Source organism: Artibeus jamaicensis, unplaced genomic scaffold, assembly GCF_021234435.1.
Source record: "Artibeus jamaicensis isolate MK-2021 breed Jamaican fruit bat unplaced genomic scaffold, CSHL_Jam_final scaffold_833, whole genome shotgun sequence".
NCBI lineage: Eukaryota > Metazoa > Chordata > Mammalia > Chiroptera > Phyllostomidae > Artibeus > Artibeus jamaicensis.
In genome coordinates this window covers 22,191,307-22,206,169 of record NW_026522056.1, presented here as the reverse complement: position 1 = coordinate 22,206,169, position 14,863 = coordinate 22,191,307, and the positions used below count along the sequence as shown (strand labels likewise).

Sequence of the window (14,863 nt, the reverse complement as noted above, 5' to 3'; positions counted from 1 at the left end):
AAGGGAGGAGCCTGTGCCGAAACGTCAATGGACACTCAGCCGAGAGGCGGGTCCAAATCCCGGGTCTGGTTGCAAGCTGTTTAGGCGCTTGCGCAGTTGTCTAGTGTAATTCAAAGCCGAGTAGAGAGGGTTTGACTTCTGTTTGGCTGCCCTTAACCACTAGTCTCAACTTGGCGTCTTTCTTTATTCACCAACAGAGAGGGCTCTCACCACACCGTAACTAAAAATGAGCTGAAAATGAATCAAAGGCTTCATCTAGGATCTAAAACTATGAAAGTCTTAAAAGAAAACACCAGCAAAAGCTTCGTGACATTGGATTTAGCAATGACTTTATGATATCATTCTGGAGAGGGAGAGCAGTGGGGTGATTGTATAATAATGTGAACGCATGGGCTTAAGTAGTGCCTCTGAATTATGCAGTTAAAAGTGGTTAAAATGCTAAAGTTTGATATGTATATTTCACCACAATAGAAAATTGTTAACGTATTTCATGCATACAGAAAAAAAAAGCGCCTATGTACTCACCACTGGATTAGGAAATAAATCATTATCATTCCTCCCAAGGATACATTTTATCATTCCCATGCTTTCCTACCTGTTATATCCCTCAATGTGTTAATTGTCACATTAATGATATGTATATTTCTAAATCTTATGTAAATATTTGGTATGTATTCTACAAGTGCTCTTTCTCACTGAAAGCTATGGTTTATCCACACTGATTCACGTAGCTGTAGTTCATTCATTTTCATTCTTTGGAATGCGTTATGTAGATATACTATTTTATTTATCCCTTCTCCTGGGTATGGGTAGATCAGTTGTTTTATTTTTTTTGCTATTACCACAATGCAGCACTAACCATTTTTGTGTGTTGCTGGCTACACACCTAACAGTTTCTCCAGCGGTAGACGCAGTAGTAATGTTATCACTTCATCCTTTAAAGGAATTTTCAGCTTTACATGATAAGGGCTAATTTTTACAGGTGTTTTGTAGACTACAACTTACACCTCCATCAGCAGTACATAAAAGTCCCCTTGACTCCATGTACTGGTTGATACTTAGAATTTTTAATGCTTTCAATTTTTACCTAACTAATGAGCTGAAATAGTATCCTGTTGTTTTTTTTTTTTTTTAATTGCATTTCCCTTGAGCGGGTCATCTTTTCATTGTTTATAGATCCTTCTTGATTCCTCTTCAGGAAGGTGCCTGTTCACCCCACCCAAGAATCCCTGGGGCAATTGCAAGAGAAGAGGAAAACACCTTTGAAGAATTGAAGGTTGTTCTCGCTGATGGGCCCCTAAGAGAGTCAATAGGCAGCTTCATTTTTCTGGGAAAGGTTGTAGTCAAACCTTCTGTGCAATGGGTCTGAAAAGACAAGAAGAGGTTCAGGACTCAGGATGGAAATAAAAACTCAACCAAACCAGGTTTACTGAATAGAGGAATTTATGGACTCATGTCACTGAGAAGTCCAGAGACAGGATGGCTGTCAAGCTCAGTTTGATCTGGAAGCCACCAGGGTTCTGAATGCATTTTCGTGCCCTTCTGGTATGCTACCTTTTCCCACAGGCTGATTTCTACCATCCTCATCCTCATCCCTTGAATTTATTGAGCATTTACTATGATCCAGTCATTGTTGTGAGTGCTTAGTCTCTATTAGACCCCTTAACCCTTTCATAACACCCCTATATGGTTGGTACCCTAATCCCACTGAACACATGAGAAGACTAAGGAGCGGTCCCACAGGTAGTAGTGGCAGCACCTGCATTAGATCTTAGGATTCTGGCTCAGAGCTTGCACCTGGCAGCCCTTCCGAGTCACACATCTGAATTCCACCATTCACAGAAATGCTGTATATCGGCATTGCCAGGAAAATGCCTAAGATGTCCTCCAATTGGGCCAGCTTTGGTGAGGCACCCAGCTGTATCAGGGCTTTCCTGAGAAACAGAACCATTGGGATATATACGTCAGTTCCAAGTTTTGGGATTATTAGTTTGATGTTTAAATGAGAATAGAAACAAGACTAATTGTGTTTTTCTTACAGCATTGTCATGAACGAGTAAACAATACGTAGGCATCTAGATACCTAGAAGACCTTATTTCCTTCCTATGGCCTCTCTGTCTCTCTCCCAGAAAACCCTTCGGTTGAATTTTCTGTTCAGCATGTGTCCACTAGAGGTCAGACAAAGAACGAAACAGGAGATTCGAAAATGTATTTTGGGACCAGAGCTACTCATTTGCAGATACTGTAAATATTAGCTCAAAGTTCAAGATGAATAAGACTAGATGTCTTCAATGCCCTTGCTCAATTTATTTCCCCCTTCTTGGGCATTATTCTCTCCCCAAAGTTACCAAATCCATTCCTGTATGTTTTCCTGAAGCCAAAAAAGAATGATTTTCTGGTGTGAAAAAGAAAATAATTTACTTCTCAGATTTCCTAACTTTCTTTTTGCACTTTCTACAGTACCAAAAAATTATTGGGTGCTTGGGAATAAGCCACTAACCTTGGCGGTTTTCATCTGGAAGAAACTAAAGTCATTATCTGCTTTAAACAGACCAACTGCTCAACATTTGTAGTTATGACACAGCAAAACACACTTGAAGTGTCCCCCACGGGGGGGGGGGGGGAGGGTGAGGCAAGGAATTGGGAGACTGTCACTTGGATGGTCCCTTTCAGAAAAACTGAAATTCAGGAAGGACATCTTATTTGGTGTCTATTAAAGTTGGAGGGCAGAAAGGTTTTTCCATTGCAGCAAATGGCAGTGACATGAGACAGCTCCCCCTGTCACATGCTTTCTGACAGCTCCCTGGCTCTAGGCAGAGACTGAACTTAATTGCCCTGTAACTAATGTTCTACTTTTTCCAGACCTAACTGGCACTGCTCCTACCCAAGCTGAGATCACATGGCAAAAAGGTCTGAGCCCCACATCAGGCAGCGGTGGTCACATGTCTCAAGATTCCATTCCCAGTGCCCTGCAGGGCTGAGAGAGGCTGGTCGGGACTCCTGGCAGGAGCATTCTAGCAAAACGCTGGGACTTCTCTAGCAAAGGAACAGCTACTTCCAACCTGCATAGGAAGTACTCCTGTAACTCAAGTGAGCAGAGGAAATAAAATGAAATGACAGCCCAAAGTAAAATATTTCCTTGAGAAAAGGGGGAAAGGGTTTTGGAATGGGATTTCTACAGTAGAGACATATCTCCAGGATTCTCACCCAAGCTGTGGTTGAAAAGAACTTTCTGGAAAAGTTTTCAATGACCTCGCTCACGTGGACACTACTTTTGGGGCTGACCTTGTTCCGAGAGTCCCGGGCAACTACTGTCCTTCCTGCAGCGGTTGTTCTGCTGGGCTGAAATCAGATGCTGAGCCTTCGCACACGCTCAGGTCAGACAGCCTTTTCTCTGTAGCCCCTGGTGACACAAAAAGCCTTCTGAGGACCCTCTCCAGGAGGAAAGCGCCCCCATTCTCTGGCTGCTGCTCTTCCTAGGCTCACTCACGCTCCCTTTTGACCTTTGTCACAGCATAAAAAGATCATTGCCACCCTCCCCTCCACCTCACACCACAGCCGGCCTCGACCATGCTCCACAGTTTCTCTCCTGGGCTTGGAGAATCAAAGAGGGCTTCCTAGAGGAAGTGACAGCTACGATCCAAGTGAAATGCAGGAGTAGGAGCCAGCCAGGCCAGGGTAAGAGGCTGCTCCTTGGAGAAGGCATGCGCAAAGTCCCAGCAGTGAGCAACAGCATGGAGCATTCTGGGAGCTAGAACAGGTTCAGTGTGGCTCAGCCGATTGGGGGATGTGGCGAAGGAGGAGGCTAGGGAGGCGGGCAGGGAACCCCCAGTTCCTTGCAGCATTAGCATCACCTGGGAGCACATTCAAAAGTCAGAATTTCAGGCCTCATTCCAGGATTATTGAATGAGAATCTGAATTTTAAGATTCCCCAGGGGACAGGACGCACGATAAAGTTTGAGGAGCCCCCTCTAAGTAGTTCAGGTGTGAGAACACCAGGAAACCTCTGAGCGATTAAGCAGGGGGATCACGTGACAAGGCTTGTGACTTAGAAAAATCATTCTTGCAGCAGAGGGGGGCGGGGAGTGAGTTCCTACAGACCAATACAGACAAGGAGGTGCAGTGGTCCTGTAAGGGCTGTAGGAATAAGGTGCGGAGGACACTGGACAGATTTCACAGGCGACAGGAGAAACATTCAGCAAGCTGGGGGCGCTGCGGCCAACTGGGGCAGCCCTGGGACTTCTCCCACATCTCGGGCCCAGGGACACCTCGGCTGGGCGGGGCGGGGCGCCGCCGCAGCGCCGCAGGGCGGAGGGCGGCAGTATCTGGGGTGTGGGAAAGCCAGGCAGCCCGAGCAGGCGTCCCTCTGTGTCGTCTGCACACGCTGCCTGACGCAGAATGTGAGCAGACTGGTTTCCCACGCGCTTCAGGTGGGTCCTCTGCAGCGTGCGGTGCCTACGCGGCCCTGCAGCCCGGCTCCGCGGCGCGCCCCTGGCTCACCCTTCAATCGGGACACGCCAGGAGAAGCAGGAAGCCTGCCCGGGGGTTCTACTGGGGGAAACGCAGCAGCCCTAATAGTCTGTTAGAGAAATCTGACGCCCACCGCACCCCCTTCCCCACTTTTAAAAATCTCAACAGAAGAGACTGGCTGATAACGTCTATGTAAAATACAATTGTGAACACACACCCCCACCCCGTTTCCAACCAAGAACAGAGTCCCCCAGCACCTGAAGAACAGGGCTGAGGGGCAGAACTCATCTCCTCGCACTGCTATCTGAGCAACGCAGTGCGAAGGAGTTAAAAGGCAAAGGGAAAAATCTGGATTTCTTTTTATGCTAAATATATGGGTAGTAGGAACTGTGAGTCAACTTCCCACGCACCCATGCTGAGCGAGGAAGTGAATTCCAAGCGCTCCCAGGTGTGGGCCTCTGCTCCAGGACCCAGGGTGAGAGGACAGCGGGGGTGGGGCGTGGGGGTCCTGCTCGGTCTGCACCTGCAGGTTCCAGCTCACCTGAGTTGGGCAGCGCTGCTGACGGAGCCCCGAGGGTCTGCTCTGTACTGAGAACCCCCCTCTGGAGAGGCCCCTGAGGTCAGATTCAATGCCCACCCACTCTCCATGTGTCCACGGAGGGAGCTGGTGGCTGAGGAATGGGGGGAGGGGGGCGCTCCAGTCTGTTCCTTGAACAGACCCACCGCCTTCACCTCTCCGGGTGCTGCCGGGACCTGCCCCCCTCAGCCACCTGCTCCACCCAGCAACCAGGAGCGGGCTGGCAGGCTTCTCTGCTGACCTGGTGTGAAAAGAAGAAAGTGCTGGAAATCTGGATGGAAACACACAAAGGCCAGGGTCTGAGATATTGACTCTGCTCTGCCTTGTGATGTGACTTAGATGGTAAACAGGTCTATTTGCTGTGCAGGTTTCGGCTGCACTTGAGGACTAGCTAAGGAAGAAAACCCGTCTGATGCAGGGACTGGGTGCTGCGGATGCTCGGGGCACAGGGCACCATGCCAAGGAGAGGAAGGGACAGCCAAATGGGCGCCCCAGGCACGGACAGGCCTGAGGGCGGAACATCCAACTGTGCTAGTTGCCAGGACACGTGAGCTGAGCTCTCTGGGGCTCCATGCTCTCATCCACAGCAGGGAGTGATACTTCGGTGGAAGAGAGCAGTTTCCAGGCACCGTGGGTCTGCTTACATCTCCACTTACAGCTCCCCATTCTCTGTCTCCCAACACTGCCACCCCAACCTCGTGTTGAAATGGAAGGAGTGCCCTATTGATGGCCCATCTCTGAACCTGACTGTGGATTTCAACCCTCCTGGCCTCTCACAATAGCAGTCTTCCCCCTCTTCCCTGCATTCTCCCTCCCTTCCAGCACCTTTCTCAAGGGCACACCATGAGATGCTCTAGCGTCTTCCATCCTAAGAACCTCCACCAGCAGCAAACGCAGGCCACCTGTCAGCCTCCCACCTTTCCCCAGGCACCAGCCTTTCATCTGGTTTCCTTCACAGTGAGACGTCAGCACAGAGCAGTCCAGCCTTCTCCCTGACGGCCCCGTTCACACCTCCACTTGCTCCCAGCCAGTTTCTGGTCTCCCTACCCTGTGGGACACTATTGCCAATGTCGCCACCCTTGCTGAAGGCAGCGGCCCTTCCCTGTCCCCGCCTCATTCCATTCTTCGGCTGCACCGATTCCCTCCCTCTCTTCCTGAAATACTTCCCTCTCTCGGCTTCAGGGAGATCACAGGCTGGTTTCCCACCTCCCTCCACAGCAGGCAATTCTCAATCTCCCTCGCCAGCTCCCTCTTTAACTTCCCATCAAATAGCAAGGATGCCAGGGCCCGGTTAGCGGCCCTCCTTTACTGCAGGCCCCAGGTTCCCCGATGAAGCCCCTTGGCCCGCCAGGGTTGTTGTGAGAATGAAATGAGAACATAAGTAAAGAATGATCGTAGTGCCCTGCCCACAGTGAGTCTGCAATCCCTGCTGCCATTGCTGCTGCCGTAGTTGATTCCGAGAACTTCCATGGGAACTTATGAACCTGCCACATGGCCATGATCCCCTATGTGTTACATATACATTCCTGCTAAGATAGAGCAGCTGGTTCTGCCAAAGTGTTGGTCCTTCAAGCACCTGAGATCATCAACATCACGGAGAGCAGCCATATTTAATTTCTGATAAGCCACGAAACCAAACTAAATGTCTGTGAAGTGGTATTAGCTCTGCTGTGACAAAGAAAAACCCTTAGGAATCAAAACCACGTGCACTGAAGCTGCCGCCAAGAACAATCCAATGACGTTTCGTCAGAAAGTTCACCGCCAAAGGCAAACGAGAAACGCCCACAGTGTGAGGCTGAGGCTCAGTGTGCAGAGCCCGGCTTCCCGGCTCCGAGTCTGTCAGGCACATGACACCGATCCCGTTGTTGGTGTGCGGCCATGGCCTCGTCTGTAACATGGGGACAATGGATGCACTTGGCTTGAAGGCTGACACACATCACACAGGTCGTCTGAGTAAAACGCTAAGAGCGGTGCCTGGCGTGGGGCAGCCCTCTACGCATTTCGGTCACTAGTATTATTCCAAGTAACTTAACACTTGACAGAGGGCAGAAGTACAGAACTACCAAACGCCAAGTGTGCTTCGAAACGAGCTGCGTTTCTGAGTTCGGACAGAGAGGTCGTGTGGCAGCTGGGCCTGCAGGGAGGGCGTCGGGGTGACTGCACCGTGCCCCAAGGCGGGGGATCCCCCCTGCCGTGAAGACACTGTGCTGAGTGCAATGAGCCAGTCCCCAGAGGACAAAGGCGGGATGATTCCAGGTGCCTCGGTTTCAGGTCTCCGAGGTGCATGGGCTCTGTGGATGGACGGCGGGGACGGCCACGCAGCAACGGGGGGACCTCCTCAATGCCACTCGGCTGTGCACTTCGAAATGAGTGAGGTGGTAAATGCTGTGTGTATTTTACAATAACTCTTCAAAAGGAAAACAAAAACAGTATGTGTATCAACTTCATTCCAAAGAAGAGTTTTGTTCAAAATTTCAGGTATTTATTCAAACAAGACTTACTTAGCGAGAACTTCCTGGTTTCCAAGCGCTGTGTTCTGTGCTAAGAGAGGGAAAAGGAAAGGGAAAGGGAAACAAAGGAAGAGGAAGGCGAGACAAGGCAGGATGAGGCGTTCGGAGCTCAGATGAAAAGGCAGGGCGGGCCAGGAGCCTCCGCACAGCATGTGCCTGGGGCTCGAGCTTCAGAGGAAGCCAGCAAACGTGGCCACACCAAACCCAAGAGGTAGGGGGTGGAGGGAGGGAGATGGGCTTAAACACAAGAGATTATATAAGGAGTCGGAGGTGGTGTAATTAACACCAATGGAAGAGAGAATCTTTCAAAGGACGGCGTGGGATGGGGAGGGAGGGGAACAGAAGGGGGGGCTGCTCTCAGCTTCTGCACCAGTGAGAGACTAAAATAGAATCCAACCCACCAGGGCCGCCAAGTACAGCCAATGCTCCCCCGAAACGTACCATGGTTTTCCAGCAAACAATGTGCATTTTCAAGAAAATCTCCTCTATTATTCCGACCGTGATTTTCTTGCACCGCCCGGCAGGGCTGCGGCGGGGGAGCCTGAGAACGTGATGCATTGCAGGAGGAGGCCGGGGAAGGAGCGGGCGCGTCCACGCCCGAGGCCCAGATCCACACCGGCCCGTGGCTGGGGCGCGTCCACGGCTGCCCTGCTGTCACCCGTGGCCCGAAAACAGAGGCTCCACTCGCTTGAAATGCAGAAATATTTATTTTGGTTTCCTTCATTGTTTTTGGAAATTCCATTTTGGTTTATAAAACATAGAAATAGCCAACACTGAAAGCAAACATTCAAAACCCCAATGTGACAAATTATTGACTTTCTGTGCAGTGAAGAACACACGTACGAAGTCAGGCTACCCAACAGTGTTACTACAGTGATGCTTCTTGAGTGCAAACCCTACGTCGTGTGACGCGTGTACTCTCACACACCCAGAAACGACCGCTTCCCACGCAGCGTGATTCAGGCGCGTGTGGCAAAGACTTGCAGTCAAGTGAAGAGCTGCTAATTTCCCAAATTAACTGAAAAAACAAAAAAATCCCTGGGGTGGTTAACCCCAGGACACGAGTTTTCCAGATTTCTACACCCTAGAATTTTGGCTTGTCAAACACATTTCACGGAAATCAGGTAGCATGACAGGGAAGCGTTTGTTTATTACTGTCCATTTCCGCAGGTACCCAAGTCTATCTACCCCCTTAATATCACCAAAGACATGCCTTGCCTGAGAGTTTATTCTGGGGGAAAGGCCAGTTAATCACAACATGAACTTTTGATATGAAAACCACATTAAAAACCCATTGGCCATCACAGACAGAGGGACGGTTCAGTGACGATGGTGGACAGTTATGAGGGTGTCACAGTTGAGCACGGTCGTTCTGGGTAACTAGTTCTTCCCGGAAATGCTTGCTTTCACTGCGGAGTCCAAGGCGGATTTCTGTCCACGATCCCTGGGGCAGAGGAGGCTCCGGGGGCATCTGCTGTGTGGCCGCCAGAACCTGCTCGGCCCGGCCAGGAGCTGCTCGTCTGAGACTCGGCATCTGCACTGTGCTGACCTGGCCTGTCCCTGGCTTCGCTGGGGACCTTCTGATCCACGGGGAGATGCGGGGATTGTGAAGAAATACGGGGTTCATCGGCCTTCATCAAAAGAGGGGTGAGAGTGTGTGTGAGAGGCAGAAGGGAGGGTGACAGGGGTCAAGAAAAAAAATCTCTGGTCCACTTGTGACACTCTCCAGCGGGGACAGTTGCTCGTAAGGGACAGTTCCCTTCCAGTGCACTGGACTCCTCAGAGCAGCAGACTCTCAGCCAAGTCTTAACTCCTCGGTTACGGAAACAGGGAGGTGGACGCGCTCACACCCGCCTTCTGAACTGAGGAAGGTCGAGAATGACTTCGCACGTTTGCAGTTCCCCCTTAATTTTTAAGGCTCGATTTGGAAATTGTGTGTCACCATATGTATATATATCTATATGTCCACATATACACATGGTCTGCCACGCGAGGTGACCGTAAGGCAGTGTCCCACTTCCTCTAATGCTCCTGTGATGAGGACCCCAAGTGCACAAGTCAGGCATGAACATTCCTCCCCTTCCGCGCGCTCGCTGTCATCAAAGTCACCGACGTGAAGGCCACCAGTAGAAGAAGATCGTGGAGGTGTGTGGTTTCTTCTGAGCTTTCCTCCTCCCGTTAAACTTTGATGGTGGAATAAAGTTCATCTATCTGTGACCGGAAGTAATTCCGAAGCTCCGGCCTTTTAGCCTTCATCGTTGGGGTCAGAAGGCCGTTCTCGACAGAGAATAATTCAGTGCAGAGGTAAATGCCTTTGACCTGCAAATACACAAGGCTGTTTAGGAGGAGAGGGGATGGCAGAAATTTGGGTCTGAGGAGCCACCCAAGGGGGTAAAGCCCCGTACACTGCCAAACCATCCCCTGACCTCTGGCCCGGCCACACTCTCCCTCTGCGAGACGGTGGCTTATTCTCAGGGTAGGATGTAGGGCTGTATCCGGACCACCCCGGTTAAAGAACTCCCCACCGCCCCACCACCCTGGCACCAACCCACGCCATGATTCATCCCTCACGATTTCTCTAGGTCATCTTCTGTAACCTACTCATAAAGAATCTTCAAGTCAGAAACTTGTCCTACAAGAATTCATGTTCTTTTATGAAAGTCTTACCTGTTCAAAGGTTTTCAGTCCGGACTCCTTCCCAATTCTCACCATGTCTTCCAGAATAGCTTTTCTGACATCCTGGTAAGAGAAACCAGAAACTTCCTGGGTTGGAGGTTCCTGCACCGGGCACGGGACACCACGGGGAGACCCGGAGGGGGGCCGCGAGCTCCTGCACCCACCTTGTTCCGGCACAGCTCTTCGAAAGACCCTTCCAGCCCTCTCTTCCGGGCCCAGAGACCCAGTGTCTCGATGTCGGGGACCACAATTGCTATGAGAAATGCCTTTAACACAGACAAGTCAGTGACTACATAGCTTGACCCAGGTGTTCTACAAGGGTGGTCCTGTATGAGTCTGCACTGAGACCCCTGGAGAAGCTGGTGAAAGTTACAGACCCTCTCTCCAGGATGCACTGCCCGCCTGGGGGGGCCACTGAGCCCAGGGTAAGGACTCCTGGCTCTAAAATAGGGACGGCATCAGGAATTTTATAGTAAGTGTCTTAAAAGAACCACTGGGAATCAAACCCTAAAAAAACCCCAAAACCCCAATTTTTATTTATTTTTGTGTATATATTTAAAAAATAAAACAGGCTCAAATAAGGAAATAAGATGGTAGAGAATAGGGAAATAAATAAAAATCAAAGGCATAGTAAGAAAAATAGGTGCACTCCCTTATAAGAAAACCTTCTAAAGTTACTTAGAAACCTCAAGGTTTAGGACACGACGACCCCTCAGGGAACCAGGCCTCTTTATTCCCTGGTTGCTACTGGTCCAGTGTTTTGGCAAATAGATGTTTCACTACAACATCGGTCTTGGTTTTCAACTTGATGTTGGCTCACAACCACCATTTGCTCGAAGATGATTGAGGAGGCATATCATAACTATGTTGGGCTTAATATGTTTGACAATTCTCAACTTTCTTGTGATCCACATATTGATATCGTCCCTCATCATTAAGTTAGAAGCATATCTTTACCCACTCCCGAGGACCTTATACCCCACCTCTCCTGGTATGTCACATCACTCTGGGTAAAATAAAAATGTGGAAATTTGGAGAAGAAACTTCTCTGAATAAGAAGCGCCCAACAGCAAAAGCCAATAGTGCCTCCTTCCCATTCCAGCAGTCAGATGAGAATGTCACTTCACAGTCATCGCAAACTTGTCGCTGGAGACCAGCACTCGCCACGCCTGCCCCTAGAGCTCCCAGCTCAGGAAGCACCTACCTGCAAGCTCTCTCCGTGGACAAACACCTGCGCAACAGGTTCACTTCGCTGGTAGATATTTTCGATCTTTTCAGGTGCTATGTACTCTCCTTGTGCCAGTTTAAATATATGCTTTTTCCTGTCGATGATTTTCAAGGTACCGTTCTGTTCATCAGAGAGGGGGGCTGTGAGTGGGCCATGGTGGGCTTCCACCCAGGCTCAGTCACACCCAGCACAGGGCATTTTACTCACTTAGTCCTCAGGCCTTCGGGCAGAGTCTGTTATCACCCCATTTTACAGAGAAGAAAACGAAGGCTTGGAGAATTAAGTAACTTGCCCAGGGCCATTGAGCCAAGTAGGGATACAGAGGAGGGGCCCGGAGCCCATCCTCATTCCCCTGCACCCCCCGTCAGCCCATTGGCAGCTTTTTGCCTGCTGCGTTCAGCATGGCTTCACGCCTATAGCCTTACAGCTGAGTCAGGGACACATACGCACGTCTGCAGCGGAGTTTGGTTCCAGGAGAGCAGAGACACAGACTCAGACTCACCCTCCCCCGGTGCCCCAGGGGCTCAGCAAACTTTTACAAGCCCAAGGCAGGGTTTTCATTGTTTTATTAGGGCTTCGGGGCCTGGAAGGGCGGGGGGAGCTTCTGGACCTTGGGGAAGAGTCGATCAACTGCCCACATAGTAACTGTGGGGACACTAACTCTCTGGCCCGGACCTGCCAAGTGCCAGCAATGCCCACTCGACCTTCAACCTGCCCCGACCCTGGCATCAATGTCGTGCTCCCAAAAGTCATCTGTTGGAAACTTCCTAGGCTCTCTCTGTCCACGCCTGTTCTCCATTCTTCACAGGAGAGACTGGGGTCCAGAGAGGTTGTGAGCTGTGCTCTCTGAGCCAGAATGAGAGTGGACACTTAATCCCTCTTGAACCCGGGACAAGGGACTTAATTTATTTCTAAATAGCTTGGATGGTCTGAAATCTGAGTTAATTAGGGGGACATTTTTCAAAGCAATAAAAAATGTCATGGTATTAAGCACCTTAAATTGATAAGGATCAAACAATACACGATAATGAAAATTACATTAGGCGTTTGGCCCTGACTGGTGTGGCTCAGTGGTTTGGGTGCAAACTGAAAGGTCACCGGTTCAGTTCCTGGTCAGGACACACGCCTGGGTTACAGGCCAGGTCCCTGGTTGGGGACGTGTGAGAGGCAATGGATAGATATTTCTCTTTCTCCCTCCCTTCCCCTCTCTCTAAAAATAAATAAATAAAATCTTTCAAACATTATGTAAGGCATTTTAGTGCTTGCAATCAACACAGCAATAGGTTTCAAAAGCAGTGGCTGTTACCACAGCCAAATGGGCCAGCTCTCTGGGTCCCACTTCTTGCCCAAGCCTCCCACTCCTAGGGTGGCTTCTGGAACGGCTCTCCAGTCAGCGGTCCCGAGGCTAAATTGGAAGGAGTTGATCCAATCGGTGAAGTGCCTGCCCGGTTTTAACCGAAGACAAACTTAAGAGACACACGCGGCAGACGGCTGCCCACCCGCGCGGCAGCCCCGCACCCCGTTTCGCCGCGGCCTCCACACCGCGGTGCACTATCGACGTATAAAAAGCCGCAGTCTCTGTGGACGTTACGCAGGGAGCAGCAACTAGAATGGATGTCAAACATCAAAACAAAACATTCCTGCCACAGGTAACGAGAGAGTCCCCCACAGGGGCAGGCCCGTGTCCTGCAGAACATGGAGGCGTCCACGCCAGCCCTGGGCAAGGACAGAGGGAGACAGAAAGGCCGGGCCCGCTGCCGTGGGGCAGGGGCCAGGCCACCGTGCGGTGAATGTGCCCACGAGGGAGCAGGGGCTCGGCCACTTACTGGCAGCCATTTCCCAATGTCCCCCGTGTGCAGCCAGCCGTCTTTGTCCAGAGCTTCCGCTGTCTTTGCTGGGTCCTTCAAATAGCCTTGAAACACGTTTGGCCCTTTCACACACACCTGAGGGAGAAGAAGGCAGGGGTGGGGGTTGGGCCGGGGGCACTGGCGGGCGCGGTCAGAAGGCGCAGCTTCCCGCTGTCAGAAGAGAGGCACCAGCCTGGTGGCCGGCGCTCACACTGCACTGCGAGTGGTGATCTGAGAGCTGTTCAGAGAGGAGCTCCTGACAGTTTGCATCACAAGGAGAAAAACAGCTTCCCTCTCTTTTTGTAGCTACACGAGGTGACAGACATTAGCTACATTCACAGCGGGAACCCTTTTGCAGGACGTGTAAGTCAAGTCATAATGCTGGGTGCGCACCTTGAACTTCTACCGAGCTGTGTGCCAATGACACCTCGATAAAACTGGGGTGTAACCCGCTGGAAAGCCCCAGAGGCGCCGAAATCCCTTTGAAGTAATTAAACTTTCCTCCCACTAGTGGCAGCTCACTGATAGGCCGGCACCCGGGGCAAAGGGCAGACAGGAGCTCTGCCCCAGGCCCCAGGCCACTGGAGCCTTGCTCCATCTTGGGCCCCAGTCTCTACCATGTCTGGTAGGAAACAGGCATCAGTGGCTCCGTCCAACACCCCCTCTGGGATCTAAACATAAATGCACTTGAAAAGAGAAGCTTGTCTGACTGCAGGATCACCAGCGAAGTGCAGCTCGGGGGCTCAAAGGCTTTACGTGAGGCTGTGCTAGGGAACGCACGCGCTTGTCGGCAGCTTTAGAGGAATGTGAGGATGGAACGACGGGCCCCACTCACCTCGCCCTCGCCCTTGGCAGCCAGGTAGTTCATTTCTTCCACGTCAACCAGTTTTATCCAACTGCAAGGCATGGGGGCCCCGACGTGGCCTGTATGTGAAATCGAAGAAGAGTTATTCGTGATGGGACTGTACTGTCCTTGGGCCGAATTATTTCTATCACCAGTAAGCCTCCTCATGGGAAGAACTGCTGGTATAACAACTGGTGGTTTCTGCAGTGGGAGAGAGTCTCCCTCTGGCAAATTCATGTAGAGAGTTGACACCTAGAACAGAGACAGAAACATCCAAAAGTCTTCCAGGGGCTTTCTTTTCCCATGTTCGATGCTCTCAGTTACCTTTCAAAGTATACACGTGGCTGCTGATTTTAAGGGTTTCCACAAACACCTGGAAGCAAGCCGCCTACAGGTGCTGCCCTGGCCCCTCTGGTGCGATGGCCCCTGCCCATGCTCTGCCACTGCGCCCTGAGAAAGGCTTTGGAATGTCCCTACTCTCTGTAAGAGAGCAGAGGCAGCCGTGGCAGGTCTCGCTTTTCTCCCACCTACCCCTGGTTTGGGACAATGTGGCCTTTCCTTCCTTCAGAATGGATGACCGTGTTTCATGTTTAAGTTCATGAAGACAGGACGATGCTTCTTTCTACAGATAGCTTAGTTGTCTTGCCAAAATGGTCTCAGTGTTAGGTTCACTTCCCAAGGCAAAGCCAACAGAAATGAGGTATGTTGCC

General features: G+C 50.8%; 1 protein-coding gene across 6 annotated transcripts in view; it reads right to left on the bottom strand.

The window, feature by feature from the left end:
• Positions 1-8,246: 8,246 nt before the first annotated feature.
• Positions 8,247-14,863, bottom strand: part of ACSL1 (acyl-CoA synthetase long chain family member 1) — a 136,191-nt gene continuing 129,574 nt past the window's right edge. For all 6 annotated transcript variants that reach the window (XM_037128775.2, XM_037128776.2, XM_037128777.2 and 3 more), the window contains 6 exons: positions 14,145-14,233; positions 13,289-13,405; positions 11,439-11,582; positions 10,399-10,500; positions 10,226-10,297; positions 8,247-9,877 (listed from right to left, as the gene is read on the bottom strand). In XM_037128775.2, the coding sequence (XP_036984670.2) occupies positions 9,737-9,877; positions 10,226-10,297; positions 10,399-10,500; positions 11,439-11,582; positions 13,289-13,405; positions 14,145-14,233 (665 nt within the window). In that variant the 3' untranslated portion in view covers positions 8,247-9,736. The remainder of the gene's footprint in view (positions 9,878-10,225; positions 10,298-10,398; positions 10,501-11,438; positions 11,583-13,288; positions 13,406-14,144; positions 14,234-14,863) is intronic.